Raw genomic sequence first — 27,815 nt, 5'->3', positions numbered from 1 at the left:
AAGACAAATACTGCGAGCTGGACCAACCATTCCCTGCGGTTCTTGAGGAAGAGGTACCGTGCGTGTGAGCGGGACAGGGGTCGTGCGTCTTGGTCGGAGTAATTTAGGGCTGTATCACCGTCTGTGCAACCACACCTCGTCAAGCTCTAATGCATCCGCCCATGCGACGGCATAAGCTCAGAGTTTGCTGCAGCCGTGTCGACAATAATCAAGGCGAACTGCTCGGCATGCGGAATATCTCGGTGTCCAAGAGAGGTGGTATGCAGCAACTGTCTCGACAGAGCAATCACCGGCAAAGTTCGGTGGTCCGTCTATATAAACCGGGAAAAACCACCCCACGAGCATTCCACCACGACACCAACTGAACAGCATGTATTACCCCTCCCCCACAAAGCTTCCTTCAGCCGAAGACCTCCTAGACCCCGTCCGCCAAGCATTAGATGTCGCCGCCGGCTACTCCACCAAAGAAGCCCACGAAGATGGCCACTGGTGTGGCGAGCTCAAGGCCAACGCAACGCTGACAGCCGAGTACATCAGCCTGCTCTGCGCGCTCGGCCTCGAGGTCCCCGACCCAAGCGCCTGGATCAAATGGTTCCTCGCGCAGCAGAAGCGAGACGGCGGCTGGGGCATCGCCGGCAGCCTGCCCGGCGAGATCTCCACGAGCGTCGAGGCGTACTTTGCCCTGAAACTGCTTGGCCTGCCACCAGACCACCAGACTATGCAGCGGGCACGATACTTTATCCTCGCCTCCGGCGGCATCGCCAAGGTGCGCATCTTCACGCGCATCAATCTCGCCCTCTTCGGCCTGTTCCCCTGGAGCGCCGTTCCCGAGCTGCCGCCGGAGCTCATCTTGCTCCCCTCCTGGGCGCCCTTTAGCATCTATAACATGTCCTCCTGGGCGCGGTCCACGATTGTCCCGCTATCCATTGTCAGGCACCACCGACCAATCTACACACCGTCAGCGATGGAGGAAGCAGGCGCGCACTACCTGGACGAGCTCTGGTGCGACGTGGCCAACAAGAACGTGCCCTACGTGCCGAGCATGTGGTCGCTGCTCCGCTCCGACCTCGTCACAAAAGCTAGCGTCGTCGTCGACTGGGGCCTGCACAAGCTCAATGGCTTACGCACGTCCAGCGTCAACCGGATCGCGCGGCGCCGGTGCCTCGCTTGGATCCTCGACCGACAGGAAGACGCCGGCGACTGGGCGGGAATCTTCCCGCCCATGTTCTTCGGCATCCTGGCGCTCCTCTTGGAAGGGTACTCGATCGACTCGGGCCCCGTGCAGGGGGGGTTCGCCGCACTGCGCCGGTTCACCTGGACTGACGAGGCCGGAAAGCGCATGCAGTCGTGCGTGTCGCCCGTGTGGGACACGGCGCTGATGACGATCGGGATGCTCGACTCAGGGGTTGCCCCCGTGCAGCTGGCCAAGCCGATCCAGTGGATTCGCGAGCGCCAGCATTCAGGTCCCAAGGGGGACTGGAGGGTGCTCAATCCCATGACGAAGGCGGGCGGATGGGCGTTCGAGTACCACAACACATGGTACCCGGACGTCGACGACACCGCGGCGGTGATCCTCGCATTTGCGAAGCAGGATCCCAGCTCGGTCAACTCGACGACGATCACGAATGCGATCGAGTGGATCCTGGGGATGCAGAACAGCGATGGCGGGTGGGGCGCGTTCGACTCGGAGAACGACAAGGAGTTCTTCAACAAGATCCCCTTCAGCGACATGAACAGCATGTGCGACCCGTCGACGGCGGACGTGACGGGCCGCATCCTCGAGGCGTTTGGCGTCGTCATGGGGCTAAGCCGGTCGAATGAGAAGTATCGCGTTCCCGGCGCCCTGGTCGACGCGATGAAGAGCGCCTCCAGCCATGCAATCACCTACCTCGAGCAAGAGGAGGAGTCGTTCGGCGGGTGGTACGGCCGCTGGGGGGTCAACTACATCTACGGGACAAGCAATGTCCTGTGCGGGCTGGCGTACTTTGAACGGGATGACCGCGGCGAGCCCAACGATACGGTGCAGACGCTGATCGAAGACGGGGTGCGGTGGCTGTGCCAGATGCAGAATCCCGACGGCGGCTGGGGCGAGTGTCTGGAGACGTACCGGGACACGACCCTCGCGGGCCAGGGCCCCTCCACGGCGACGCAGACCGCGTGGGCGGTAATGGGGCTGATGATTCGGCTTCCACCGGGCGATCCGGCGGTCCGGCGGGGGATCAACTTTCTTGTCCAGAAGCAGGCGAAGCATGGGAAGTTGGTTGGGTCGTGGGATGAGGAGCCATACACGGGCGTTGGCTTTCCGAATCATTTCTACATTGATTATTTCTACTACAAGCACTGCTTTCCCATGATGGCTTTGGGGCGGTACGCATCGCTCGCGGGGCGAAAGATCGATAGCTAGCTAGCTCGAACAGTAATGCGCATTCATCACATCGAATACCTCGTACTTTATCTTAACATGGCCGTGTTCAGAGGGGCCAGCAGAGCGAGAACTCAACCATCCTTGCTTAATTTATTTCCCAACGCTCGGCGATGAGCTCCTGTTGAAGGAGCAAAACATAAAAACATACAACAGTAGGGATTCGCATGTGGTCACCCACCATACTACTAACCTACCGGCGTGTGGCTTAAGTACGGCTGAGCGGACGGGAAGCCCTGTTCTCCACACCCTGTGGTCGTATGTGCCAGATTTGAGAGTTTAGTAATTCATATAACAGATCGTTTTGAAGTCAAAGGGTAGCTTCGTGGTATAGAAGATGATTTCCCAACCCCAGCCACGAAGTTAAAGACTGCCCAGGTGGTATTGCAAGGTGGATTGCGTCGCGTGTACTATATAGCATGCGGCATATTTAATGCTTGATGCAGCCATGGATAGTACAGTACTAGCCAACGCAGAGTATAATCTGGCGTCAATATTTATTCCCTCATTGCAACTAACCACGTGTAGGCCGAAAGTATGAGGAGCCTTTTTGTTTCTACTAAACACTCTCGCAACATCCGCATCAAAGGATCCCTCTACCTTGCATCGTTCCCGTTTCGCGGCGACCACTGTAATCCAGACTCTTGGCACGAGTTCCAGATCCTCCCACCTGATCGAATCCCCGAGCCTAATTCCGAAAGCTATGGTTCATGGAGCGGGGAAAAGGGGTGGATTTGCGGGGAAGCTGCAAATTGTAATCCAAGTTCCACCTGAAGGTTGACCTCAATGATAGTTAGGTTAGAGAGATGCCAGATACACTAAATCGAGCCAGCGGGTAGTAGTATCTATACCCCTAGTACTTAAAGTTATCTACTAAAAAAGAGTATCTTACTAGCGAAGAGGTATAAGACCTTATAACCCCTATATTCTACCCCTAGAAACTATATCTTACCCTACATAATCCCCTCCCTAGCTAGGTAGCTAACCCTAAACCTTTAGTAATTACAACTAGCCCTAAAGACCCTAAAGACCATAAGAAATAGGATATGCATGAGATTATAAACTACCATGTTAGCGCTGGACTTTAGCAAACTCTTTGTCTGTTTAACCCGGAGCTAAATCGACGCTGAATATGGCTTCTTCTTTGGCTACGTCAAGATCGCTTCTAATTTCGACTGGCCTAGTCGGGCACTATGTAAAATGCCACCTTTTCCCTCCTTCCCTCTGTGTTCGCCTTTCACCTTTTTATCCTCCCTCGCCCCAGCACCTCTTCTAACTCTAAAGTTGATCATTCCCCCATTCCAAGGCCTAATTCCTTAATAACTGTATCTGGCCTTCTTGATGACCCCTCCCCCTGCCCCTCGTGCTTAACCTGATGAGCACCATTACTGGACCGACCCAATCCTCTGCAAGGAGACTCAAGCCAGGTTAGAGCGTTTCCACAGCCTCGGATGGCTCCTTCCGCATTCGCTGAATTCTGCAATACCTGAAACAGTACCGCAAACTCTGTGGCATTAAAAACCATCTTGCCAGCCGCCACACTATCTTTCGCAATTGGCAAAATTTCGTTTGTGCAGCTTCGAGTTTGCCGTGGCAGCAAGCATCGACTTACCCGAAATCCCTGAAGCCCTGAGTTCAATCGAATGGACCTAGCAACCGCATTCTTCACGAAATGCCGACGTTGGCTCGATCGCATTGCTTCTATTGATGTGTGGAGACTACCGGGATTACCTCGCCGCTTTACATCTCAACAGATTCGGAAGCTCCTGAAACTTCCCGTTACGGATACTCTTCCTGCCCCGCTCGCAAGTCCACAATTAAGAGCTGGAACGCTACGAAATGTCGCCTGCTCGATATACCTTAGTCCCCGTTGTTTGTTGGCGGGGATGTTCCTTCTGGTGATCAAGAATCCGCCTCGCATGCGGGCTAGGCCAAGAGAGTCGCCACCGCTGGAGCAGCGGGGACTACACGCCCGACAGGATGGCAAACAACATGCCCTATGCTGTCTGCAGGTAGCTAGCGAAGAGACAGGGAGCCAAGGATGTTAAAAAAAAAGGTGGAGCGTCCTCGTGCGCAGTCGTAGGCGGTGGCCAACGGACGAAGGGAGTCCGCATCCTATGGAATTAAAGCTGCAGAACACGGAGGATCTAGATTGGGAGTTGTCTAACCAAGGACAGCCTCTACGGAGCTCCTAAACCCCAGTCTTTCAATCGCGCCTTGGGTGCTATCTTTAAATCTCTCTGCTGTGAACGGTTGGCGTGGACTCCATAACCCTCTGGGCAACTACAAACGCCCTGTCTTAAGAAACACATGAATCCATCAACCCCCTTCAGAACCCGGGGACGAGAAGCCTTTACCTGTCGACCCTGGAGGACAGAAACAAGGTCAAGACGCATACATTGACAAACTGATAAGAGCTCAGGAAGAGCAGGAAACGCTGGAGGAGGAGTCAGAACAGGAGCAACTTGAGAGCGGGTTTAGTCTCTCAAACTATAAGCAACAATCTCTGGACTTGTTAGTTGGATTTCCAGAGCGGCACAGTTCTCTTGTGATAACGCCCAACGACAAGTGATTATTCCCACCCAAGGCAGCTATGACATCCCCCCAGGTCCGGATTCTTCAGCCGATGCTGCATGGCCTACAACTGTGGAGGCTCCGCCACCACCGGGAGGTTGTCAAGATTTCCGTCTGGTATTGGAACGGGAGAACCGGAGACGTCGGATCGTCTTAAAGTGGATCCATCTGATCCATCGCTGGTGAAACGTGTTGCGAAGGAGTATAGTTATGTGTGTACCTTTCTGATGCCTTATCAAAACTAAGCGTTCGATTTTTATCACTCAACTATGCTTCACTTTCCGTACTTGTTTTGTGTCAGGGCCACAGCATGGGATAGCGTGCGTCACCAGTTCTTCACTGCCATTGTATTTTCGGTTCTGCCTTATTGGTTCTGCCTGACCCTCAGTGACTGTGTGTGTGAAAAGCCGAGCCCTGCGAGCTATGCCAAAGGAGGAGAAAGTGTCATCGAGTGGGCCGTCGTCCCAAACTACAGGAGACGTGGGTTCCTCAGGGACGCTAGGCCGGAAACGGAAATAAAGTCATCACCACAAAGGTGGCGGGTCCAAATTATGGAACTTTGTCTACATCGTTGTATATCCGAGATGATCTTGAGAAGTCCAGTTGCTTTGAAATGCAAAACCCAAAGGTGTCCCGGACTTAAGGATTGAGAAACCCCGCTTGCTTTGAAATGCAAAGCATCATTCTAAGAGGACAGGGCGAGATGTTTGAAGCCGCAAAAAGATAAATAGTTCACTGACGCCCCCAACAGTCGAATCCAAAACTCATCAAAGTCATTTCCATTCATACGATTACCAATTCCTAAACTGTCAAGGATTTCTATTCAACAACAATGTCCCGATACGCAGAAGCTCATTCGAATCCCGCTGGCCCCGGTGACGCTCGTCCAACAGCTCTCCAGATTATTAAGGACGAAGGAGTAGAGGGCAAGCTAGCCGGAAAGGTTATCGTCATCACGGGCACTTCGTCCGGAATAGGGATTGAGACAGCTCGTGCCCTGTCCTTGACTGGAGCAAGGCTGTTGTTGACGACACGAGACCTGCGCAAAGCCGAGTCTGCTTTAGACGGAATCCTCGAACCCGGACGCGTTGAACTTGTGGAGATGGACAACACTTCCTTGAGCAGTGTGCGTGCCGCCGCGAATGCCATTCTCCAAAAGTCGAACAATCAAGTCAACATCCTTGTCAATAACGCCGGCATCATGGCTCTGCCCAAGTTGGAGCACACGAAAGACGGTTTTGAAATGCAGTTTGGAGTCAACCACCTCGCCCATTTTCTGCTTTTCCAACTCTTGAAGCCAGCTCTCCTCGCCAGCGCTAGCTCTGGATTCTCATCTCGAGTCGTCAACGTCTCTTCTTCTGCCCATCATGTGGCCTCGATCAATGAATCAGACAACTACAACTTTGAGAAGTCTGAATACAATGACTGGGTTTCATATGGACAATCAAAGACCGCCAATATCTATATGGCAAATGAGATTGAGCGGCGCTACGGGCCGCGAGGTCTTCACGCTACCAGTCTTCATCCAGGCATGATTGCAACATCGCTTATGCAGCATCTGGACCCTGCAACAGTGGAGGCGTTCAAAGGGGATGAAAATGTGTACAAAATTATGAAGTCGCCAGAGCAGGGCGCTGCAACAACGGTATGGGCTGCGATTGGTGAAGAATGGGAGAAGAAGGGTGGAGAATATCTCGCAGACTGCGGTAAGACAGCCCGGGGAAACGACAACCATGAGATTGGTGGTTTGGGATTCGCAGGGCATGCTTATAATCCCGAAAAAGAGGCTCGGCTCTGGAAGGATTCCTTGAAGATGGTGTGGATGACGGATGATCAGTAGGCTACTTTATACAAGAATACCGGGAATGAGGAGGTCATTATATCACGGTTTCTGCCTGATTGCTTTTGTCAGTTACTGCCATGTCTTCAGACAGGCTAGCAAGTTAATTATGGATGAACCGCACGTTTGATAAAGTTCAATTCGCTCTATTTCTCTTGCAGTACTATTGAGCTATCTCAAGTTTAGACCATGACTAGTTCTAGTATTAAGTATTAACTGCAATTTAGCTCTACATGGATTTTACAATGACTACTCCATTATAAACGATCATCTTGGATGAATCAATTTTTATTCTTATGAAAGGGATGTGCAGCTGAAACTACTAGTAGAAGGATAAAGGGTTCGCGTTCTAAAACACTTGTCGAATAACCACCATATTCTAAGGGCAGGGGACATTCATTCCAGATTTTATGCAACTTAATACATCTTAGGACAGAATAGAGCCCAAATCCGACAGGATCTAGGTAGACCCATCAGGATATTGTAGTCACTCACGTCAACCTCTTCCGGCGCTTCCGAAACCCCCATGGTCGTCAAGGGAAAAACCTCAAGCTGTTTATCCCCGCTAGTCTCCCAAGCCTCCGAGCGATACCTTTTTGACTCGCCAGCATCTTGAGATGTGGATTGTTCAAGTGGGACCGGGGGGCCATCCTTGGCGCTTCGGCGGTTTGGCGGACCTCGCTGCCCATATCCAAACTTGGAATCAATCAATTATCATCAACCACAGCTGACGGGGCTAACGTGAACCTGTGGGCCGCAGTCCAGTCAATGATAATTGCATAAGCCTGACCCCTGACTCAACTGGCCGTTGTTTCTTCCACTTCTCTATAACCCATCCGAGTTTGAACTGCCATGCTCTTTTAGAAGACCATCTTGCATCATGCCTACCGTGTTTCGTACCAGATCGAATCAGAGTTGGCAAGCCGGACGAACCAGATGTAAATGTTGGCTCTGCCAGTACTAACACACCTAGCGTCCACTTGGCGCTGCGTGCGGGAGCGGTCGTGGTGGAATGCCCCTAAACGTCCCGAATCGCATAGGTTCCTCCCCCCGTTTCATCCGCCAGTGGTTGCTTATTTCCACAAACTCCTCACAGCCTTCCACGGCCCATGCCCATTTCGCGAGAAAACCGGGGGTGGCTTCCCAGCTCTTCATCTCGTGCGGCTCGCCCCAGACGATGAGTCCCTTGCGCCCACCGGTGACTTCGTCGGTATCACTTTCTGATGAAAGGGTCAAAGCCTCGGGGACGGTGGCGGAAACGGTGGTCCCTCGTCGCCGCGGGGCTGGTGTCCAGCGTATGAAGTCGCCGAGGAGATCCTGCATCAGCTCCCAGGGGTCGAAGCAGCCTTCGTATCTGATAAGGTTGTCGCGGAAGCGGGGGAAGGGGAAGACGTTAATCCAGGTAGAGTGGCAGCGAGTTCGCTGGAAGGTGGTCGGGACGAGGGAGGGAGGCATGTTGGGGTTGAGGGGATAGAGGGTCGTGTCATCGCGGCAGGGCGAGGTAAGGATGCAGCGGGTCGGGTCGACAGGAATGGTGTTAAGGGTACGCTTGTTAGCGATTAAGGCGCGGAAAACGTTATAATGGATGAGATGGAGGAGGTGGTCCGAGGAGAGAGGAAAAGTAAAGGGCTGGGGTTCAAAGACTAGGGGAGAGTGGATGTGGGCAGTGGACGGAGATCCTAGGAGGGCGGTACCCTTGGCTGTGGAGGGTGATATGCCTGTGTACGAGTGAGGCGGTTGGGGAGGGAAAGACGTGGTGGTTGCGCGCTCTGATGCCGGCAGGATTTCCTGGGAGGAACAATCATCGGGCTCGTCAAGGCGCCAGCGCCTGACCTGGAATGGGCGCGACCTCAGACCAGTCCCTGAGTCTCTACCCTTGAGCCGTAGTCCTGTAAGGGTGTTCTGAGTATAGTAAGAGCTGTAGGAGGAGTGAGGGGCGGACTTACGGCGTGCTCGTTGGTTCTTCCGGTTCTGGACCTTCCTGCGCTGCTGGCTGGCCTCGGCCGCGGCGTCCGCGGGATGATCGTCGGTCTGTTTCGCTTCGCCCCGGGGCCAAGAGAGCTGATCCCCAGAATATTCCATTGTCACGGTTACCAAAGGCCTAATTCTGTGTATTTTGTGTCTTAAAGGTCATATGTTGGGGTGAAGAAATACACTGAAACGAACAAAGTAAGAGGAAGGTTTTGTACCCTTGTGACCACTCACGACCCAACTTACCATTAGTCAGCCCGCCAGGTCATTTTGTCAGATATCCCGGAAGATGACTTTGGCACATAGATCAGTAATTGGATCCATAACAACTCCACTAAAAGTCGAAATTTTAATGTATTTCAACTCACCAAAAAGTCTCTCGCTTAGATAGTTCCTTAGATTCCTTAATTATTTTATTAGAACTAGTTCCTACGGCGGACATCTCCTTCCTGTAGAAGCAGGCGGTTCATATTGGCAATATTGACTGATTCCTCTGACTGGTGTTCTGCCGTAAGCCACGTAACTGGTCTGACGCTAGATTCCTCTCTGTTGCCGGGTAATTCCTCACGGCGCACCACATATATAGCTCGCTTCAACGATGATTGGCCAGGTTATCTGGGGGAAGAGTGCAGTTCTTGCTGACAGCATACGTGCCTGGGCAAACCTTGATAGAGCCATCCACCAATAGCAACCTTGACGATTGATATAGCTTACTTATCCGATCCATCATCTAGTAACTATCCATCGATGTAGTTTGCCATGTCGCCATGACTGGTCCCGCTCCTGAGCCTTGGCGCCAAGCTTTCAACCGCAAACCAACCATGGTGGAAACCAGGCACCCACATTTTCCTCAGTTGACACCTTGAAATATCCAGCCACAATGCACAACACATGATAATATGCCTCGGATACGAATAGATAGATATGGTGCGTCTCCCAAACACCTTTAAAGTTCCAGCTAACGAGAAATCAGGAACATGGTTCCGCCTCTTCAAAGGCAAACCCACACGCCCGAATGCACGCGTCCCGCGAACACATCCGCGACGGGGACACCCTGCCGAAGAAGAGGAACCTAGCATCCTGCGCAAATTCCTCGAAAACGGCGCGACAACCATCGCCGCCCTGCTCATGGTCGGCGTCGGCGGGTACTCGTACCACGTCTTCTACAAGAGCCTGGTGCTCCGCAAAATCGACAATGCCTTTTCGCCCGGTTTTTCATCGCTTGAGCTTGCTGCGCTTGCGCAGCACGGGTATACATACTCACCCGATCAGGGGATCGACAGTATAGACGACGAGAAGAAATTCCGGATTACGCGGCCCGAGCAGGGTCTCATCGACGGGATTGTTTCCGGACGGGTCAAGGGGCACTACTACCTGCTCTTCGGCGAAAAGGGGACCGGGAAAACGTCGATGCTCCTCGAGGCAATGTCCAAGATCCACGGGGACGGCGTCGGAATGCTGGAGGCGCACGGGGACATCGAGGTATTTCGCCTCCGATTGGGCAAGGCGATTGACTACGAGTACCATGAGGATTACATCGGGGGCATGTTCAGTATCCGAGGCCCGCGGGATTCGACTCCTCTACTCGATATCGAGCGCGCGCTGAATAAACTCGAAAAAGTTGCGCTTGCACGGAAGAAAGTCCGCGACCAGCCGCTTGTTCTTATTGTTTCTAATCTGCATTATCTGCCGGATAACACCGAGGGGCAGCACCTTGTCGATCTGCTGCAGCAGCGCGCAGAGATGTGGGCTGCCAGTGGTCTTGTCACACTGGTCTTCACGAGCGACCAGTATCGCACGACGGAGATGCTGCGCTTACACGCGACGAGGCTGCAGGTGCTAAATGTACAAGATATCCCCAAGGTCGACGCGATACGTGCGTTGGGCGTGTTCCGGCAGCAGGCGTTCCGCGAGGACATTTCCCCGAGTATCCTCGACCAGGTGTATAGCCTCGTCGGCGGAAGATTGATTTTCCTCGACCAGGTCGCGCGCTCGAAGGATATGCTACGGACGTGTCGGTCCATCTGCGAGAAGGAGAAGAGGTGGCTGCTGTGCAAGTGTTGGATCCTCGGGGCCGATATGGATGATAAGGCAGAGGATCAGCAGGATCTTTCTGTACGACTGTTTTCCCTTTTTGAATTGGCTGCGAGCTCACGATTGTTGTATAGTCCGGCGCAATGCTCCTGGGCAAAACGCTCGTTCAGATGGAGCAGAATGCCGACCGGTCATCGTTCGTGTCGGGCCTCCCTGGGATCCCGCTGCACAAGGCACAGGAGCTCATGACGCGCGCGGATCTCATAAAAGGGCTGGACGAAATGAATATCATTGCGATTGACGCAGATGCCGTCGTGCGGGCGGACTCTGTGCCCATGCAGAATGCCTTCCGGACTGTTTGTAATGAAGCTGGGTTTGAGGAGCACCTTGGGGCGACGCTGGAACGGCTGGATGAACTGGAAGGGTTGGGGAGGACGACCGAGTTGCGGCTCAAAGATTTTATGGATGGAGAGTATGAGATTCGGGTGAGGAGGGGGGATCAGGGGGATGCGGTTCTTAGAGTGGAGAAGACGGGGAAGTGAGTGATATTATATTCAGTGGATCTCTAACCGATCGATAGATTATACGATAGACTTTTCCCGCTTGCTTATCCAGATTCGGATACCCTTGCCGTATATGTACATTGGTACGGTCGTCAACAGCAATGCCAAATGGAGACCTGCAAGTGTCAAGAACGTAACCCGCGGGCCAGATACCTTGACCCAGTCAACGATAAACAGGGAGAAAGCCAAGCCATCACAGTCTAGAAGGGTTAGCATCGATAAGTAAATACTGGTAGAGGATACTCACTCTTGAACAAACTCAACACAACCTGAGCCTCAATCGCCGACGACTTGTGGACATCGAGGCAGTACGTCACCGCGACAGTACAGCCAAGGATGCAGCCAAGGTAGATCAGGCCGAAGCATATCGTCGGCACGATCCAGTGATCCAGGATCTCGATGCTCCAACCATATCCGGCGAGACCGACGACAGTCGAGATGGCGGCGGGTATCAGCATAATCAAACGTGACTCCGGTTCGTAGATACCCTCATTCCTGTAGGCCTTAGCACAGGCCAGCAGGTCGGAGATCTTGCCGCCAACGACGCTGCCCACGATGGTGCCGATGAGAGGGGATATGTAGAGTAGTCCAGTCTGAATTGGTGTAAAGCCATAGCCGTTGACACTCTGGAAGAGATGTGCGATTGTTTCTGCCAGCACTGCAATCCAGCCTAGAGACAAGGCGTATACAACAGCCGAGAAAAGAAGAGGGGGTGACTTGAAGAGGTGAAAAGGGCGGGATGCGAGAGACAGCCAGGAGGACCCGTGCAGCCGTCCATTCCAGATGACCATGGTCTGCCTGAAGCGAAGAGGAGGCGAGATACGCAGATCGTCCGTGTATACTTCGCCGGGCTGTCGTGGTGCCAATATGGGACTTTGCTGTACCATGGTTAGCCGTGGAATTGGAGGAAGGTACAGATGCTAACACTGACTGTAGACCGCGCCCAGTATGTCTCGCGAGCAAAGACAACAACAAAGACAAAGCACATGCCGGAAGCAATCATCGCTAACCTGCAGCGCATTAGCCGAGGTCATCGAGTAGAGAAAATATTTACGTACCACATAACCCAGCGCCAGCCGAGCCCTTGTATGACGCCCGCTCCAATCAACGGCGAAAGGCTCTTTCCAGCGGCGATGAGCGACATGTAGATACCCAGCCGGAACCCGCGTTCCTGAGGGAGGAAAATCTCCGACACAGTCACAGACACGAGCAGCTCGCCCGGGGTAGCTGCCAGACCCTGCACGAGGCGGGATAAGATTAGACTCGCGTACGACGGACTCGCAGCCGCCCACGCGCAGGATGCCATGAGAAGAAGAGCCGCAACGAGATAGACTGGACGCCGGCCGTAGAGCGTTGCAGTGGGACACCAAACTAGTGCACCGACTCCTAGACCAAGCATGTAGATGCCAATGGTGAACGAGATCTGCTGCAGGGTAGCACCAAATGCCTCGGCGATATCAGGAAAGCCGGTCGCGAGGATGGGGCTCAGAGCCGCGGAGAGAAAGCTGTAGAAGCCGACAACTAGGAGGACGGCATCCTTGCGCCATGCCGGCCACTGGAGAGGGTCGTTGGGAGAGATGTCGAGCTGAACAGGAGCGGCTGCCTGGTATGGCTGGGCGTCGGCCTGAAGCCAGCTGCGTGGTGGTCCGGCGTTGGAGAACCATACTTGGGTTCCTGACAGAGTAAGACGTGGGCTGTGTACAGAGGGTCAGCGAGGTAGCTTACCTGGAGGATGGGGGATATCCTGCTCCAGCACTTCAACCTCATCCTTGACGTCCATTGTACTTTGTCTTGAAAAATCTCTCTGAGAGACAGCTGGGGATTCCCCCAGATCAGAAATTATATAGCTGGCCGGAGAATCGGAAGAGGGAATTTCTGGAGTCTGCATGTCCTAGATCGCACATTCCTTACCTCGTCGGCCTAGACTCCAGAGACTCACGAGGTCACGCAGTGTCACATTGCAGGACAGTTCGTCTCTAATCCGAGCAGGGCGTGAATCCCCCAAGGTTGTCGAGTTGCCTCCCAAGGTCCCTGCGCGGCGTACATCGGCCCGATGTGGCATCAACGGGTGATCGACGGTGATCAGCAACTGAGAACGAGGTAGTTTATGGTGAGTTGAGAATCACAAAATACTCAAAAAGCTTGTCGCGGACAGAGTTGGGGTTCGGTCGTTCCCGGCGTGATCGGATTACATTCCAGAGCCTGCCTTTTCTGCCCAAATGTCGCACAAACCTTGCTAGTAAACTGGTGGCCAGCCGAGGTGAGGCACGCTTAAACTTCCATCCAGAGCATAGTTCGAGTTCGCAATCAGGTAGGGAATGATTCGAGGGTATTTTGCAAAGACGACATCGTATGGTGTGCCGGCCTGGCAAACAGGGGCAAATGACCCTGCCTATGCAGTCTATGCACAGTGATTGCCACTTACTCCAGGGCAAGACCAGTCTCGCCAGCACTAGAACCTTTGTAAGAACGTGCAAAACTTGAAATGGCGAATCAAGGGAGGATCAAGTGGCTTCAATCGCCCCTTGCGTCGGCAGCGGTGCCCGCCCTATTTGGAATCCGCGGCGACGCCGCGCCCGGGAGGGCGGCGAGGCACAAACACAGTCGAGTTTGACCGTCCCTACGCATGAGAAGTGGCTGGTTCACGCGGTCCCCAGTCTCCCAGTGGCTGGTCGCTGCCGGGTGACCACAAATAGAACCAAACGTCGTGGTTCGCCTGGCGAAGGCCCGGGGGTATACAGGGAAGGGACGATCGAACAACCCTTCCCCCGGGAGACAGTACGAACTGCCCAAATAGGAATGTGCGAGTTGCCCCGACCGCGGGGTACCCGAGGATGATCGCACTTTCCTCAACTTCCTTACCTGCCTTATTTCCGTGTACGCGCTGACTTCAACTTTGCGGATGGCGAAGATTCTCAGGGTGACACGATGGATCGACAGCGAACACCCATCGATCACCGAGGAAGGGCAATTCGTCCCCGCCCGTGACGTTTAACGTGGGCTCCGCAGTGATCGACAATCTGGGGTAGATGGGATGAACGTAATCATTCACAGTTTCGGTGACGGTGGGCGGTCGAGAAGCTACTCTCAGATACTCCGGATCTCAGGTGCTAGAGGTACATGAAGGCGTGCCCAGCCATGGTGCTGCTTCCATGACGGAAAGACCTGGAATTGACGCTCTTTGCACGTATCGCAGCCAAAGAGGTACTCATACCATATCTTTGTACGGACGTTGCGAGTTTAACTAATGTTACACAATGAAGTGGCTGTGTGTTCGGAGATCTACCACCTCTCCGAGGAAGCATTCGGACGATACATAAGCGAGCCCGTCAGCTTTAACTATACCTCCCTTCGAAAACTCTGTCCCGGTACTGGGCTACGCCACAGCCCGGCGAGTATATCACTTGCTGAATGCTGGCCCTCACATTCCGCTTGCAGAAGCCAACAAGGTTCGAGGGCGAGGATTGCAGAACGATCGCGAATGAACTGGCCATCATTAGGCTGGCTACCAACAATTCCCATTCCGTTCGGACAGTGTCGTTTTCCCAGCCACGTGTCAGCAATATCAAAATCTTGTTCTCTCGCCAATAAGGGTGTCCTGTGTGTTCAACGCCTGGTCAGTTGATCCCCTCAATTGTGCATCCTACCTCAGCGGAGGATCCCGCCGGATACTGCAACAAATTCACGCCAATCTGCAACGAACCCAGGGCGTATGAACCAACGTCAGCGCAGCAAGCATACCTTACACGAAGCCTCACTTGGTTGATGTCGAAGGTTACTCCTGATCGCTCTTCCTCATTTTCTCAATGCGCTGAACTCCGCGCTACCTATCATCTTATGAAAACCACATCTCAGGCTCTTCCACTCAAACGTTCGTGGTGGTGCTGACTGGAAGGTTTGCCGTCCCAACAACGGTCGAACCCAGCTTCCGTTCGGTTGATGGTTTGAACCTCATCCTGTCGCGTTCTGACAGTCTACGGCTCCTTGGGGAACTGAAGGTGGTAGGTCTCTACCAGCATCGCTTTTTTGGGATGACCTAGTTTTAGGCACGACTGAATCTGGATTCTTTCGAACATGGGCAGCAGAAGTGCTGGGTATGCCGCTCATGGTTGCGGCTTCGACGATCAGCAGGATATTCTCTACGGGGGAGGTCACGACTGGGTCAATGAAATGAGTTCAACACCGTGCTGCATCTAGTGATGGACCTTGGTAGCAATGCCCTCTTCGGTTCCCGATAACCAGGGCAGTTGTATCCAACGTTTCTACCACGGGTGGCCAGAACCTTCCGCGACGTCGGCTCCACATGGAGATCCTGACGTCAACTTAGAAGTTGAAAGTCTCCTGACCCCTTAGCGTACAAATATTATGCCGCAAAGCTTAACTGTTAAGGTTATCTTGGTTTACCACGTCTCATGACACTTGACCAATTTCCGCATCCGGACAGTTATCAGACCGCTTAAGACTCTTGGCCGGGTATCATTTTCTTACTGCTTGGGCTAGATCTGAGGACTTCCATTCGGAATCCTGTGACAAGCTGGCCTTTTCCATCTTTTTGGTGCGATCGAGAACATTCTCTGTCGTGGTAACAGATCTTACCACCCTGAGCGGGTGACCAGCTCTTTCTGGACATATGACGCCCTGCAATTCTCTCGTCGACTAACATTGTATGAGGCACCCAAGCCAGGGTCACAACGGTGAAGGAAGGTCTAGATCAGTCTAACGAGTATAAATTCACGCACGATGCACCATCTTCGCGTTCGGTTGCGGCCTTGAAGTTTACCCTCAAGAATCAGGATTTACATGAAGTTTACAACAGATACCATGATCTATCCGGAGCTACTTGTACTCCTCAGCTCTTTTGCTGCAGGAAAGCTCGTTGATGTACCTGATGACACAGAAAAACCAACCGAAAACATAATTTGCTTTTCCAGGCCCTGGTATAAAGTGACGATTTTCTTCTTGGTCAATTACATTGCCCATGCGGCAACAATCATGCCACTCCCAGGGCAGCCAAAGTTACTTGCGTTTTTGGACTTCCTGACTGCCGTGTTCCTGCCATATTCCGGTCTTTCGAGAGGCGCAAGCGCGATATGGAGGTCTTCATGGTTTTCAAGGAGATGCTGGACTGAGTGGGATCATGGCAACTACAACCAGCTGGAAGAGGCGGCTCGAGCTGGGGCACTTGCAGTTATTATCCGCTCCGAGGTATGGTTCCCACAGCTGAAAGATCAGGTGGTGAAGATCAGAACTACGAGCCTCAAACCTATATGTGACACGGAGCTGCCCCGCGGCTCGGCAGTACGTGCGAAGTACCCGAGGCAGCTGGAATTCCAACTCGAAGCTGATGACGCATCAACCGTGTCAACAGTCTCGAATACTGGCAACGCTTGTCATGCGGAATGTCGGGTGCCTGTTCTTCCCACCGAAATAGCTGGTCTGTCATTGGTAGACCCGGCTTTCGGGGAGACACGAAGAGTGCACGGTCTTTTGCATCTCCCAGAGGAATTTACCATTGCTATTTTGCCGTACAATGCCAAGGTCAGATTCAATGGCCGAGGCAACGATTACCGGCCTTACGGTGCTAGCCCTGGAAGTGACTCCGTTCGTCCGTATCAACATGAAATTCTCGCGTCGACTTACAACTTACCGAGAGCCTTGGTCGGTATAGTTCAAGTCTTCTTTGCAGTATACTCACTGACTACACCCACACACGACGCGCAAATTGACAAATACGGGTTTGCAGCATTTAGCTTTACTGTACTGCCTTACTTGGTTATGTCTTTCACCAACCTGATTGCAAGCATGCTTATCACAAGCTACCCGACTTTGTATTTGGTGAGATCAGAGGAGATGGACGAAGCTGAGAAGCGTGGTGCACGATTTGATGGAGTGGTCGGGGCCCTTGACCAGGACGTGAACCACGACGTTACCACAGCCACCTGGAGAAATGGTTGTTTCGACTTCAATGACTTACCAGACAAGTTTGTCACCGTTGACTCAGAAGACGTACAATATGAATTCGCCCCTTTCGCCTGCAGTCCTTTCAAGACTACAGGAAATATCTTCAACACCAAAACTCAGAAAGGGTGTTGTGGAGTCTTTTGCGGCCTCTTAACGTTGATCCCTCTTGCAGTAATTGGGAAACTCTCACATTTCAAAGGCAACAGAAGCGCCACTCTGGATCAGATTTCTATGATGTTATGGTTTGGTGTCGATTGCCTTTACGGGTTTGCAGTCCCATCCTTACGACAACGCATGCTGCAATGGATCCTGAAAATGAAGGGCCCTCAGTCTTCGGCCTTTGACAGGGACTCTCCAGATGATCGTCGTCGTCATCCCCACTTTCACAAAAAATATATGAAGCGCACTCGATGGTATACAGTTGCTGTGTATTGCATCTTTTTCGTTATGTGTGGTCCCTCGGTATGGGGTTTCATCACCGTTGTGAAGATGTTGTATGACTGGGGCGTTTGCTCTTATTTGAGGTATCCTTGAAATAGCAAGCGGGTCTGCTACACGACGTTCCTGTCGGTTTGTTGCCTGGGTCCTTGCCTTTTTTTTTTTTTGGAAAGCAAGATGTTCCTAAAAGCATATATTAATGTTCTCAGCATTGTCCCACGGCCATCAAAACCCCTGGCTGTAGTTTGAGACAGGGCTACTCCAGCACCGCACGTAATCTGCCTCTCTGGCAAACGGGGATGAGATAAAGTCCAACGCAAGGGCAGGCGGCGCATCCATTGATCCCGAATTAGAAGGGTGGCGGAAGTCTTAATCGCATTTGAGTGCTCGATTTTACAAAGCGCACGCCCACTCACAGCGTCCATATACTCAGCTTGAGGTGGTGTTTTTGAGGAGGTCATTTAGCTGTTTATAGTTCCCGCAACTGGCCTCTCCAATGTGAAGTATGACTCCCAGATGGAGCGCGTGCAGCTCACCGTTCGAGTGGGTGATGGGTTCCAGTTACAGATGTGTAGGTGTTGGGATCACGTCACATCTTTCAACCTTATCCCCGCCTCTCAACCGCTATCGATCGATGTCTGATACCAGCTTTGATTTCTAGTTCACTCGTGGTCTAGTCTCTTCATAGGATGACGCTGGAGTTGTGAGGTGATCTTGAGGAGGCAACTTGCAAGCAATGATCGTTAATATCATGACTATCGATACGGAAGCAGCCCAAATAAATATTGAAACTTTTCAAGTCTTCCAGCTGTCTTGTAGAACACTTTCCTCGCAACTTGAATGTTAAGTCTAATCAACAGAGATGAGGGAATCATAGGTAACGAGGTGCTGTTTCCTAGTCCCTGAAGCGCTCTAGGTCTTGTATACGACGAAGATATTCGAATTCAAGCAAGCTACCGAATTACCTAGTGGCGCAGGCCTTCAGTTTTGGTACCTGCTGCGAGACAACACCAGGGACACGGGGTTCCGCACTGACCAACCACGATATGCCCATTCGCCGTCTGACACATTGTGCATGAATGGTTGCCAATCTCTTGTCACAACGTTGTACAGTCCTACCACAGTCCCAATAAAAATGCCCTATCGCATTCAAGCAAGGGGATCCATGATAGTGAACCGACGGCCCAAGCGACCAAGCCGATACCCCGCTCATAGCAACGGCCGCCGATTTGCTCGTGTCGCCGTCGACCCCAACAATGCGCGCTCGGCGTTACGCCACCGAAGGATAGATAACGGGCTCGACGTCGTGATAGGACTCTGCATTCGCAGAGGTCTTATCAAAGCTGCGTTGATCTCACCCCTTCCTCCATCGCCCACAAGTTTCATACCCACCACAGCTATACTTATACATCCTGAACAATCAACCCCAATCGCAATCGCAGAAACCAAAATGCCCCCCTCCCTCCTCTATCCCAAAATTACCACCCCAACCCCCAGCATAATCCACAGCTCGGGAAACTACCTCACAACCTCCGACGGCCGACGTATCTTCGACGCAAGCGGCGGCGCCGCAGTCGCGTGTCTGGGGCATAATGATCCCCGCGTGAAGGAGGCGATCGTCGCGCAGCTGGATCAGACGGCGTATGTGTATTCGCCGTTCTTTACCGTTCCAGCTGCAGAGGAGATTGCGAGTTTCCTGGCAGAGTCGACGGGGGGGAAGATGGAGAGGGTTTTTGTCGTTAGTTCGGGTATAATTCTCCCTGGCTCACGGATTTCGGGTCCAGGTGAGGATGGGTGCTGATATCCGTATAGGAACGGAAGCGATAGAAGCCGCGCTGAAAATGGCGCGACAATACTATACTGAACTTTCTGAACCGCAGTGGCAGCGCACCCGGTTCATCGCGCGCAGGCAGTCATACCACGGGAATACCCTCGGATCTCTGGCGACGGGCGGGCACAAAGTGCGTCGCGCAATCTACGAACCGATCCTGGCGACAAACGTCTCGCACGTCTCGCCGTGCTATCCGTACCGCGACATGAAGGAAGACGAAACTGAGGAAGCGTACGTTACGCGACTTGCAGAAGAGCTCGAGGCAGAGTTTCAGCGCGTTGGGCCGGAAACAGTCTGTGCTTTTGTCGCGGAGACCATGTCGGGGACGGTATGACTCCCCGTGCTTTTCTAGCCGAGCTTTGCTTTGCTAACAACCCAGACAGACCCTCGGCTGCGTCCCTGCCGTGCCCGGCTATTTCAAAGCCATAAAAGCCGTCTGCGACCGACACGGCGCCCTCCTTATCCTGGACGAAGTAATGTCCGGCATGGGCCGCACCGGAACCCTGCATGCCTGGGAGCAGGAGGACGTCGTACCAGACCTGCAAACCGTGGCGAAGGGACTAGGGGCGGGGTATGCGCCTATCGGAGCGCTGCTCGTTGGGTCACGCGTTGTTAATGCGCTGACCAAGGGGACGGGGAGCTTCTTGCATAGTCAGACGTATCAGGGCCATCCGGCTGCGTGTGCGGCGGCTGTTGCGGTGCAGAGGATTATTCGCGATGATAATCTGCTGGAAATTGTCCGTGTGCAGGGAGAGTATCTGGGGGCATTGTTGAAGGAGAGGTTGGGTCCGCATAAGAATGTCGGGGATATTCGTGGACGGGGGCTTTTCTGGGCTGTACGTTGACATTCGCCTCCCCCTTTCCTTCAACTCACATGTGCAAATTGCAGAAGCTAAAAGTCCCAGCTCGAATTCGTCAAAGACAGAACAACAAAAGAACCCTTCCCAGCAGCAGACGGCATCGCGCAAAAGGTGCACAGGACCGGTCTTGAGAAGGAACATTGCATCTCCATGATCCCAGGGTCTGGCGTCGCGGATGGGGTGAATGGGGATATTGTGCAGATTGCGCCGGCGTATAATGTCTCGCGGGAGGATATTGAGGTTATCGTTCAGCGGGTAGTGGGGGTCATTAACGCTGTTTTTGGGGAGGAATAAAGTCTCTATTCGGCATTTGCTGGGCGATAATGATTGATTGGATAGAGAATGGGCTGCTGCAGGGTCCTCGTATATCGCGACTAGCGGGATGCTAAGCGGCTTTCCATACATGGATCGTCAATAGCCTATCCATCCCAACGGAGCTCGATAGCCGGGGCACTCAGTAGGCTTACGGTGACGGAAATAGGTAGCTACATAAACCAGAGCTCAGCTCATCAGAAACTGGCTCACTCCCCATACAACCCCCCTTTCGCCGGTAGCAAATTCCGCTAAAATGACAGTTGTCGAACCCCCAGTCCCAGTCCCAATCGCAGCCCCCTTCTCACAATCCCGCTTCCTCTCCGACCTCGAAACCGCCTGCAAAGCTCTCAACACGCCCTACTCCGAGCCTACCACACTAAAGGTCATTCAAACGTTCGAGCAAAGCTTCACCCACGGCGCCGTCCTCTTCCGCACAACCAATCAACCCAATGGACCGTTGAACTATCGCGTCTACGAGCGGCAGAGCATCGATATGGTTTCGCTCGCGACAAACGCCGGCCTCCTCCCCCGCGATTCAATTCTCGGAAACCTAGTCCAGACCTGGTCCTCTCTATACGGCGATGAAAGCCACCAGCTAGCAGACTTTGATTCTTCAAAAGGCTTGGTAAAATTCTGGGTCTTTCTCGGTGGGATACGACCGCTTGCTGAGATACTGAATGTCCCCGGTGTTCCGGAGTGTATACGCCGCTACGGCGGCATGTTTGAGATGCTGGGCTTGACAGGCGTGCGGCATACAGCCGTCGATCTCGAGAAAGGGTCCATGAATCTGTATTTCCGGACACCGCCAGACCTTTCGAGGAGAGATATGGATGAATACATTTCCCTCGCGGGGGCGGATCCCTTGCCCGATGCGCTTTTCGAAGAAATACACGCACACTTCCCCAGGGCCGGCGGGACGTTTGCGGTCACGATGGATATGACCACGGGTCGGATTTCGCGCGTTGCGTTTTATGCGCTCCGTCTCGAGGAGAATAATCTCCCGGCTTCGGCGCTTAGTGGGCGGATTAAGACGTTCTTCGAGGTTTGTCCGTCGTATGAGACCGACGAGATGAAGGCGCTGGCTTGGTCGTTTGCCGAAGGGGGGAAGAGGTATATTAAAGCGGAGCATAGCTATACAGGGGATTTGGTTGGGTTGATTCGGGGGTGGGGGACGAGCATGAGTTGCGCCGAATAATCATCATGAGCAGAGAGTGAGAAGTTTGTACATAGACGAATTAGAAGGTCAAGAGGATGGAATGAATAGAATAGTGATCGCTAGGTGATATAATGCATGGTATATATACAAGGCGTTAATCATTCATTACATGAGACATTGCAAGAACGGACTGGTACGGCACGGCCATGGTATGCGATGGTCATACAACCTCCTCATAAATATACCGTACGGGATTTAATCTCATCGTCCTCAACCACCGGAAATGCTCCCACAGCTCATCCAGGTACGGCGGTTCACTCCTCACATTCAAAACCCGCACCGCAGACGCCTGCTTAAAGTAGAACCAGATCCGTGCCCGCGAGTCACTACTCGCCGCGGCGCCGGTCAGACACACCCACGAGAAGACGGCGGGGATGCGTCGGATCCACATCTCGGGGTCTGTGAGTGCCAGTGCGGCGCGGAGCTCGCTTGCGAGGGCATCGACTTCGTTTGAGAAGGATGGGTTTCGGACTTGGTCGCTGACGATCGTCTTGAACAAGGTGACGGCCAGGTAACAGCAGTAGTAGACGGGATTCTCGAGACCGAGTTCCGGCATCGAGGAGGTGTAGCCGGCAAGGTGGGCGTGCGGGCGGATATGCGCGTGTGGATGTGTATGTGTTTTTGCGGCTGTGAATTCCTGCATCCAGAATTCGAGTTTAAAGGTGTGGACGTTGCGGAAGATTTCGAGGATGGCGGGGAGGGCGGGGATGGCTGTCGAGATGTGCGACGGGGTTTGGAGGATGCGCTTTTCGAGGGCGAGTGGGGGTGGGCCTGGGGGTGAGCTGAGCTTATCGTGGGAGAGGTCGAAGGCGATGTTGTAGATTATGTTGTTCCTACAAATGTGATCAGTTTGTGTCAGATGATCCTGGGAGGGGAGCCGACATTTGGATCAAGGCGGACGTGAGGCCTTCAAAGCCGAGACGGTCCAGTCCGCCTCGCATCTCGACCATCTTTCGCAAACCCTCTCGGTGAATATCCGCCGCAGCACGATCGCCATTCAAATCCTACCAATTAGCTACATCCACCACGCCAATCTAGGGGTACTTACAGCAAACAACGCCAGCGGCGTAACAGCAATAAGCGTCCGATCGTCAACCGCAAACTCCGGGTCCGACAATCGTTCATTGATCAGCCTTATCGCCTCCGCCTGGTGATACAGCGTAATCGAGCTCTGGCGCTCCCCCCGAGAAAGATCGAAATGCGATGCGCCGGCGTACAGTGTCGCGTGGAATAAGGCGGCATCCGTCATGGCTCCGCGGATCCAGACCGTCTGGATGTGGTACGCTGTGCTGTTCATGTCGACGGGCAGCCGCGATACGCCGAGGCCCTCGGAGACTGCCGAAGCGTTAGAGTGGCTTTAGTGAGGTGGGAGGGTGAGCGACGAACAGTTTCTGAGCAGGCGCGGGATATACCATCTGAATGGGACTGGATATGACATGGGGATGTCGGGAGACTGCAGGACCCATGCCTGGAACATGTGGTTTGCAGTCAGGGCAGTCATGTCGCATTCCTGAACGGTTGGCGAAGGAGTGGTCTTATCGGGCACGCTATCCTGGCTCTTGACGAGGCGATGCGGTGGGTAGAAGCAGGTTCGGCCGCGTCTAGCAATGGCCGTCAGCACACTTATCCTCTTATTGGTTCAATGTTGAGCATACTTGATGCAAAGCCCACAGGTTGGGACCCCGCGATCGCATCTGCGCTTCCGCTGGCGACAGGGCTCGCAGGCCACGAGCATCGCCATGACAAAGAGGCAAGGGGACAGATTAACCGGGGCAACACGTAAGATCCTTCAGCCCTAAGAGACTTCTAGTCTTCTAAAACGGTGCTGGGGGCAGTCAGGAGAACAGGCTGCTGACGTGAGCTGTCTCACAATTCATCGCGCAGTTGCAGCCGAATTCCATTGCCGAGCGGCTAACTGGATTCGCTCTAGTCGGTGCTCAGAAAAAGTTGAATCTTTCTGCCATATCCAAGAGTCGTCCATCCAAAGTATTATAGCTGAAGACGCAACGCAGTCGGGGGCGCTGTCAGCCCCAGATACCATGAGTGATCTTGGAGTAAACATCGTGGCTGTGCCCTATGACTCGCGTATTTGGAATTGTGCATCTCAGACTTCCTGATCAACAAGAAGGGCGCCTTGATCGCGAGATTAGCAGACATCATGAAGAAGAGCAATCTCAGTTTATCAAGGAGCTGGAGAATTTCGGGGTTTATATGTTTTTTACGGCCGTCGTGGTATTTTCCTGAAGCAGTTTGTGTTTGCAGTCAACCGCATTTCCGCAGTCGAGCGGACTAGCGGCAGTGGCGGGGCCAACCTTGATGCATCTGAGGAGCTGAAGGATCTCTGGGGTATTTTCCATGGGGCTGGCTAGGCCGTCGATCACTTATTTTCCTACTATATCCACAAGGTTCTAGTAGATGAGAAATTCCAACGGAAGGTGGTGCTCGGCCAACGAAGTGCATCTCCTACCGCGACGCGCTATCCCAAAATATATTGTCGCATGCTGCATGGTTGACTGGCATTTTAGGAGGCTATAAACCTCACTGCGCCCATATTTCGAACATTGGTGAAGTGCGAATTTCAAACAATACACCTAGTGCGATAACAATGTAGCGAGATTATAATTTCCAGCTACAATTACGTCGAAATTGCCGAAAGGCCCAGTGTAGGTTTTCAGTCGAACTGTTTGTTACCAAGCGTATCTAGTTTTAGCTAGTATGTGTTGTTTTTAGAACCCAAGCTACTCCCTACCTCTGGAATCATTATCGTTCCTATCTTTGATCCTGAGTTAGCACCTTTCATTTCTATTATCCTAAGAATACCTTAAGATCCGACAGTCTCTTGCGGTATAGTACGCTGCAGCCGACATCATACTCTGTCAGGACACTCATGCCTACTATGGTTGCTGATCAGTATTAGTTTCTTGACGAAATATTAGAGATAGGAAAGCGAACTTTCTTTCTTCTTCTACTATCATACAGCGCATGCCGCATTCTTTTTGGTGTTCACCTTTATAGTGACGTGCTGGGAAGCCGTAGGGGGGTTGTGCGAAATTGGACGATGGTCCAGTCAAGCTGGTTATTGAACTCTCTAGTTGCGCAAGGGACACTACAATATATCAGAATCTAAGAGTCTGAATCTCAGTTTTTTTATCACAGTGAGCAGCGAAATAAGCCCGCCTCACTGCACCTCTGAGTCCGACACAGGCTGGGCCGATGCGGGAGGGGAAAACCAAACACTCTCGATGTCCTTGACCTAAAACGTATAACGGAACGTCTTATCCTGCTTATCGGTCACATCCCTCCCCACCACCTCCGCCAGATGCTCGCTGATGTCCACCGACTCGATCGTCACTTGGTTCTGCCTCCGCCGATTCTCATAGACGCAGGAAGCCCAATAAACCGCGACAGTAGGGATAAAGACCAGCCAGCTCACGAGCGCCAGGATAAGACCGCTCCGGTAGCGAGGGGCGTTCTCGGTGTCCCAGAGCAAGGGCCCACAGATGGCGCCGACAGAATACCCGACGAAGAACAGGGCGTTGACGATGGCCTTTTTGGTATTACCACGGGTGTTGGAAGCGTTTAGACTGAGCGTTAGGGAAAAGATATTCGAGATAACAGACGCCTGAATTGGCCGAGACGGTCAGTGTGCCTGTGGGCGACTTCGGCAGGGGTGGAGGCTATGTTAACTTACTATCCAGGAAGCAGCTATCATGCCCCACCCTGCTGATAAGGGGAGGGTAAACAGAAGGATTATCCCGGTCAGGGGAACTATGGTGAGACCGATGACGATGGCGCATCGACGGTTCGGCCATAGATAGCAGAGACCTATACCGAGCCAGACGAACCCGATCTGGATTGCTCCTGAAGGAGAGGTATATAGCATAGTGTCGAATGCTGAGTAACCGAGGAACTTGATGATAAGGGTAGCGAACTGTTGTCGGATTAGTGTGAAGAAAAACAGCGTTGGAGGGAGCCGAGGGCAAGATTTACCGCGATGACTGGAGCAGGCAGTGTGATTAAAAGGCCAAAAAGAAAACTAATATAAGCCCTGATGTCGCGGACCGTTTCTTTGAGCTGTGGCATGGAGAAGTTTGTTTGATCGCCGCCTTCCGTCTCGGTTTGGAGTCTCTGGACTGCTATTCTCCGCTCATCTTTCGTAAGGAACCACGCTGACTCTGGGCCCGCAGGCATCAGGAAGAAGAATAGGAGGCCGACAAGTACTGTAAGGCCACCGCAGATGAGGAACATCGCCCTCCAATGAGCGACGGCCATTGTTCGGTGACCAATACCGTACATCATCAAGGCACCAATGACCTGAGCAAGCCCATTGCAGCTGATCCATAGACTATTATCGGAGTTAGAGAAGCAACAGAGAGGGACGAATTACGGATGGGCCACTGTTACCCTATACGCAAAGGGTGCTCCTGCTTCTTGTACCAAATACTCGTCAATGTCACAAAAGCTGGAGAAACCGCACCCTCGGTGATCCCTAGGACGAAGCGAACCCCCATCAATGAGGAAAAGGTTGTTGCTGCTGCAAGGCACTACTCAGATGTCGTTGCTTGTTAGCGCTAGAAAGCTCAAATGCGCGTCTTATTGCCGATAGGGCACTCACCATGCACACACCTCCCCAAACGACTCTGCGAAAACGTTAGCTGATGGTTGAAAGAAAGGAAATAATAGGGCCAATAAGTAGTGAGAACAATAAGAAAAAGAATCACCAACTTGAACAGACTAGGGATAATTAACGTACACTGTGCAAGCGACAAATCTAGCAAGCGGGAGGCGGCTCATCAGATAAATGGCGGGGAACTCGGCGACAAGTTGTCCAACGTAGAAGATCGATCCTAGCCAGGAAAACTGCGTGCCATGGAGGTCAAGCTCTTCAATCATGCCAAACACTCCAGCATAGCTTAGACTTTGTTTATCGAGGTCTGAAGGGGCGGTCAGTTGATACGATGCCGCATGAATGTGATAGCATGAAAGCAGGGGAACCCACACTGGGCAAAGAAAACAAGGCACATCTACGTTGAGAGATGTTACTTTTCAGGGCAAGAAGCACACCGGATGAGGAGCTTGTTGTACTCACCAGTGGAAGTACAACACAATCAATCTTGCGTCTCACCCGGCATTCCTGGTCCGGATTAAAAGGTGCTCTGTCTGGCTGTGAAGCATATTCCGTGTCGACACCCTTTAACGACATTTTGATGTGCTCTGAAAATGTAATAACGCAATGGCCAAGTGCTGTCTGTTGGATCTGAGACCTCAGTCTAGAGGACTACTCGACTATCCTTATATATGTTTTCTCCGCGCAGCCGCGATAAGTGATTATTGCACAGCCAGCAGTTAAACCTGGGTTTGTTTGAGAATGCACAAATCAGATCTCAACCGAGGCGCTGATAAGGGCAAAGTCGCTAGTTGGTTCCCCAGATCTAGAGAGCGTATGTGGGACCCAGCTCGTGACCTGGGGAAGCACTGCAAGCCGGGCCACCGGAGTGAGGAAGCCCTCAGCAGACTTCGCCTGTGGAGCTTGGGGGTAAGTGATGAATCCGGTATTTGCGAATCTGGGCCCAATGATAACCCAAAACCGGGCCGCCAACCGGTGGGTGACCGGGAATGTAGATAGAAAGGGCGGGTGCATGTACCCGCCTGTTGGCCTGCCTATTTTGGCGCTTTTAAGGGGCGGGTACGTGTACCCGCTGCTCCACCAGACGAGGGTCAGCCATGGCTCAACGATCTACTGTAACTCCAAGGAGCATCCCCCACTCGGCAAATATTATATAGCGTACC

The 27,815-nt window shown here is 52.8% G+C and overlaps 10 protein-coding genes across 10 annotated transcripts; 6 read left to right on the top strand and 4 right to left on the bottom strand.

Moving 5' to 3' along the window:
- Window positions 1-370: 370 nt before the first annotated feature.
- Window positions 371-2,404, top strand: BJX68DRAFT_257820 (terpene cyclase/mutase family protein; the record flags this gene model as incomplete). The annotated part of the gene is made up of 1 exon (XM_071043412.1): window positions 371-2,404. One exon carries the CDS (start codon window positions 371-373, stop codon window positions 2,402-2,404), a length of 2,034 nt encoding a protein of 677 aa, XP_070894998.1.
- Window positions 2,405-5,823: 3,419 nt separating this feature from the next.
- Window positions 5,824-6,936, top strand: BJX68DRAFT_278417 (NAD(P)-binding protein). Its single transcript, XM_071048527.1, has one exon. It carries the CDS (start codon window positions 5,829-5,831, stop codon window positions 6,834-6,836), a length of 1,008 nt encoding a protein of 335 aa, XP_070894997.1. The 5' UTR covers window positions 5,824-5,828; the 3' UTR covers window positions 6,837-6,936.
- Window positions 6,937-7,501: 565 nt separating this feature from the next.
- On the bottom strand, window positions 7,502-8,971 carry BJX68DRAFT_244868 (uncharacterized protein). Its single transcript, XM_071041393.1, has one exon. The coding sequence runs from the start codon at window positions 8,916-8,918 to the stop codon at window positions 7,806-7,808; it is 1,113 nt and encodes a 370-aa protein (XP_070894996.1). The 5' UTR covers window positions 8,919-8,971; the 3' UTR covers window positions 7,502-7,805.
- Window positions 8,972-9,681: 710 nt separating this feature from the next.
- On the top strand, window positions 9,682-11,420 carry BJX68DRAFT_244866 (ATP-binding protein). The gene is made up of 3 exons (XM_071041392.1): window positions 9,682-9,734; window positions 9,781-10,922; window positions 10,976-11,420. The coding sequence occupies exons 1-3, from the start codon at window positions 9,707-9,709 to the stop codon at window positions 11,381-11,383; spliced, it is 1,578 nt and encodes a 525-aa protein (XP_070894995.1). The 5' UTR covers window positions 9,682-9,706; the 3' UTR covers window positions 11,384-11,420.
- Window positions 11,421-11,422: 2 nt separating this feature from the next.
- Window positions 11,423-13,184, bottom strand: BJX68DRAFT_257816 (major facilitator superfamily domain-containing protein; the record flags this gene model as incomplete). Its single annotated transcript, XM_071043411.1, has 5 exons — window positions 11,423-11,604; window positions 11,652-12,282; window positions 12,330-12,414; window positions 12,463-13,078; window positions 13,130-13,184. 5 exons carry the CDS (start codon window positions 13,182-13,184, stop codon window positions 11,423-11,425), a joined length of 1,569 nt encoding a protein of 522 aa, XP_070894994.1.
- A 3,212-nt stretch (window positions 13,185-16,396) lies between these two features.
- Window positions 16,397-17,899, top strand: BJX68DRAFT_270725 (uncharacterized protein; the record flags this gene model as incomplete). Its single annotated transcript, XM_071046747.1, has 1 exon — window positions 16,397-17,899. One exon carries the CDS (start codon window positions 16,397-16,399, stop codon window positions 17,897-17,899), a length of 1,503 nt encoding a protein of 500 aa, XP_070894993.1.
- Window positions 17,900-18,961: 1,062 nt separating this feature from the next.
- BJX68DRAFT_244864 (pyridoxal phosphate-dependent transferase) lies at window positions 18,962-21,449 on the top strand. The gene is made up of 4 exons (XM_071041391.1): window positions 18,962-19,551; window positions 19,616-19,962; window positions 20,018-20,470; window positions 20,540-21,449. Exons 1-4 carry the CDS (start codon window positions 18,969-18,971, stop codon window positions 20,786-20,788), a joined length of 1,632 nt encoding a protein of 543 aa, XP_070894992.1. The 5' UTR covers window positions 18,962-18,968; the 3' UTR covers window positions 20,789-21,449.
- On the top strand, window positions 20,845-22,094 carry BJX68DRAFT_278411 (prenyltransferase-like protein). Its single transcript, XM_071048526.1, has one exon. The coding sequence runs from the start codon at window positions 21,063-21,065 to the stop codon at window positions 22,002-22,004; it is 942 nt and encodes a 313-aa protein (XP_070894991.1). The 5' UTR covers window positions 20,845-21,062; the 3' UTR covers window positions 22,005-22,094.
- Window positions 22,095-23,907, bottom strand: BJX68DRAFT_167845 (Zn(II)2Cys6 transcription factor). Its single transcript, XM_071036993.1, has 5 exons — window positions 23,681-23,907; window positions 23,412-23,626; window positions 23,074-23,360; window positions 22,908-23,029; window positions 22,095-22,858 (listed from the first exon to the last, which is right to left on the bottom strand). The coding sequence occupies exons 1-5, from the start codon at window positions 23,764-23,766 to the stop codon at window positions 22,186-22,188; spliced, it is 1,383 nt and encodes a 460-aa protein (XP_070894990.1). The 5' UTR covers window positions 23,767-23,907; the 3' UTR covers window positions 22,095-22,185.
- A 1,371-nt stretch (window positions 23,908-25,278) lies between these two features.
- Window positions 25,279-27,228, bottom strand: BJX68DRAFT_278408 (major facilitator superfamily domain-containing protein; the record flags this gene model as incomplete). Its single annotated transcript, XM_071048525.1, has 8 exons — window positions 25,279-25,647; window positions 25,717-25,956; window positions 26,016-26,370; window positions 26,430-26,569; window positions 26,641-26,665; window positions 26,779-26,959; window positions 27,025-27,049; window positions 27,115-27,228. The coding sequence occupies 8 exons, from the start codon at window positions 27,226-27,228 to the stop codon at window positions 25,279-25,281; spliced, it is 1,449 nt and encodes a 482-aa protein (XP_070894989.1).
- Between the last annotated feature and the right edge of the window lie 587 nt (window positions 27,229-27,815).

This window comes from Aspergillus pseudodeflectus, assembly GCF_044049435.1.
Source record: "Aspergillus pseudodeflectus strain CBS 756.74 chromosome Unknown BJX68scaffold_52, whole genome shotgun sequence".
Taxonomy (NCBI): domain Eukaryota; kingdom Fungi; phylum Ascomycota; class Eurotiomycetes; order Eurotiales; family Aspergillaceae; genus Aspergillus; species Aspergillus pseudodeflectus.
This window is presented reverse-complemented; position numbering and strand designations above follow the sequence as displayed.

What these genes read in the sequence shown, in the direction of transcription:
- BJX68DRAFT_278417 (XM_071048527.1), top strand. Translation starts at nt 5,829, where the DNA reads ATGTCCCGATACGCAGAAGCTCATTCGAATCCCGCTGGCCCCGGTGAC.
- BJX68DRAFT_244868 (XM_071041393.1), bottom strand. Translation starts at nt 8,918, where the DNA reads ATGGAATATTCTGGGGATCAGCTCTCTTGGCCCCGGGGCGAAGCGAAA.
- BJX68DRAFT_244866 (XM_071041392.1), top strand. Translation starts at nt 9,707, where the DNA reads ATGCCTCGGATACGAATAGATAGATATG. An exon ending in GATACGAATAGATAGATATG is followed by an intron (nt 9,735 to 9,780) that starts GTGCGTCTCCCA and finishes ACGAGAAATCAG; the next exon opens with GAACATGGTTCCGCCTCTTC. An exon ending in AGGATCAGCAGGATCTTTCT is followed by an intron (nt 10,923 to 10,975) that starts GTACGACTGTTT and finishes ATTGTTGTATAG; the next exon opens with TCCGGCGCAATGCTCCTGGG.
- BJX68DRAFT_244864 (XM_071041391.1), top strand. Translation starts at nt 18,969, where the DNA reads ATGATAGTGAACCGACGGCCCAAGCGACCAAGCCGATACCCCGCTCAT. An exon ending in GGTTTTTGTCGTTAGTTCGG is followed by an intron (nt 19,552 to 19,615) that starts GTATAATTCTCC and finishes ATATCCGTATAG; the next exon opens with GAACGGAAGCGATAGAAGCC. An exon ending in CGGAGACCATGTCGGGGACG is followed by an intron (nt 19,963 to 20,017) that starts GTATGACTCCCC and finishes CAACCCAGACAG; the next exon opens with ACCCTCGGCTGCGTCCCTGC.
- BJX68DRAFT_278411 (XM_071048526.1), top strand. Translation starts at nt 21,063, where the DNA reads ATGACAGTTGTCGAACCCCCAGTCCCAGTCCCAATCGCAGCCCCCTTC.
- BJX68DRAFT_167845 (XM_071036993.1), bottom strand. Translation starts at nt 23,766, where the DNA reads ATGGCGATGCTCGTGGCCTGCGAGCCCTGTCGCCAGCGGAAGCGCAGA. An exon ending in ACCTGTGGGCTTTGCATCAA is followed by an intron (nt 23,627 to 23,680) that starts GTATGCTCAACA and finishes GGCCATTGCTAG; the next exon opens with ACGCGGCCGAACCTGCTTCT. An exon ending in ACGTCCGCCTTGATCCAAAT is followed by an intron (nt 22,859 to 22,907) that starts GTCGGCTCCCCT and finishes TCACATTTGTAG; the next exon opens with GAACAACATAATCTACAACA.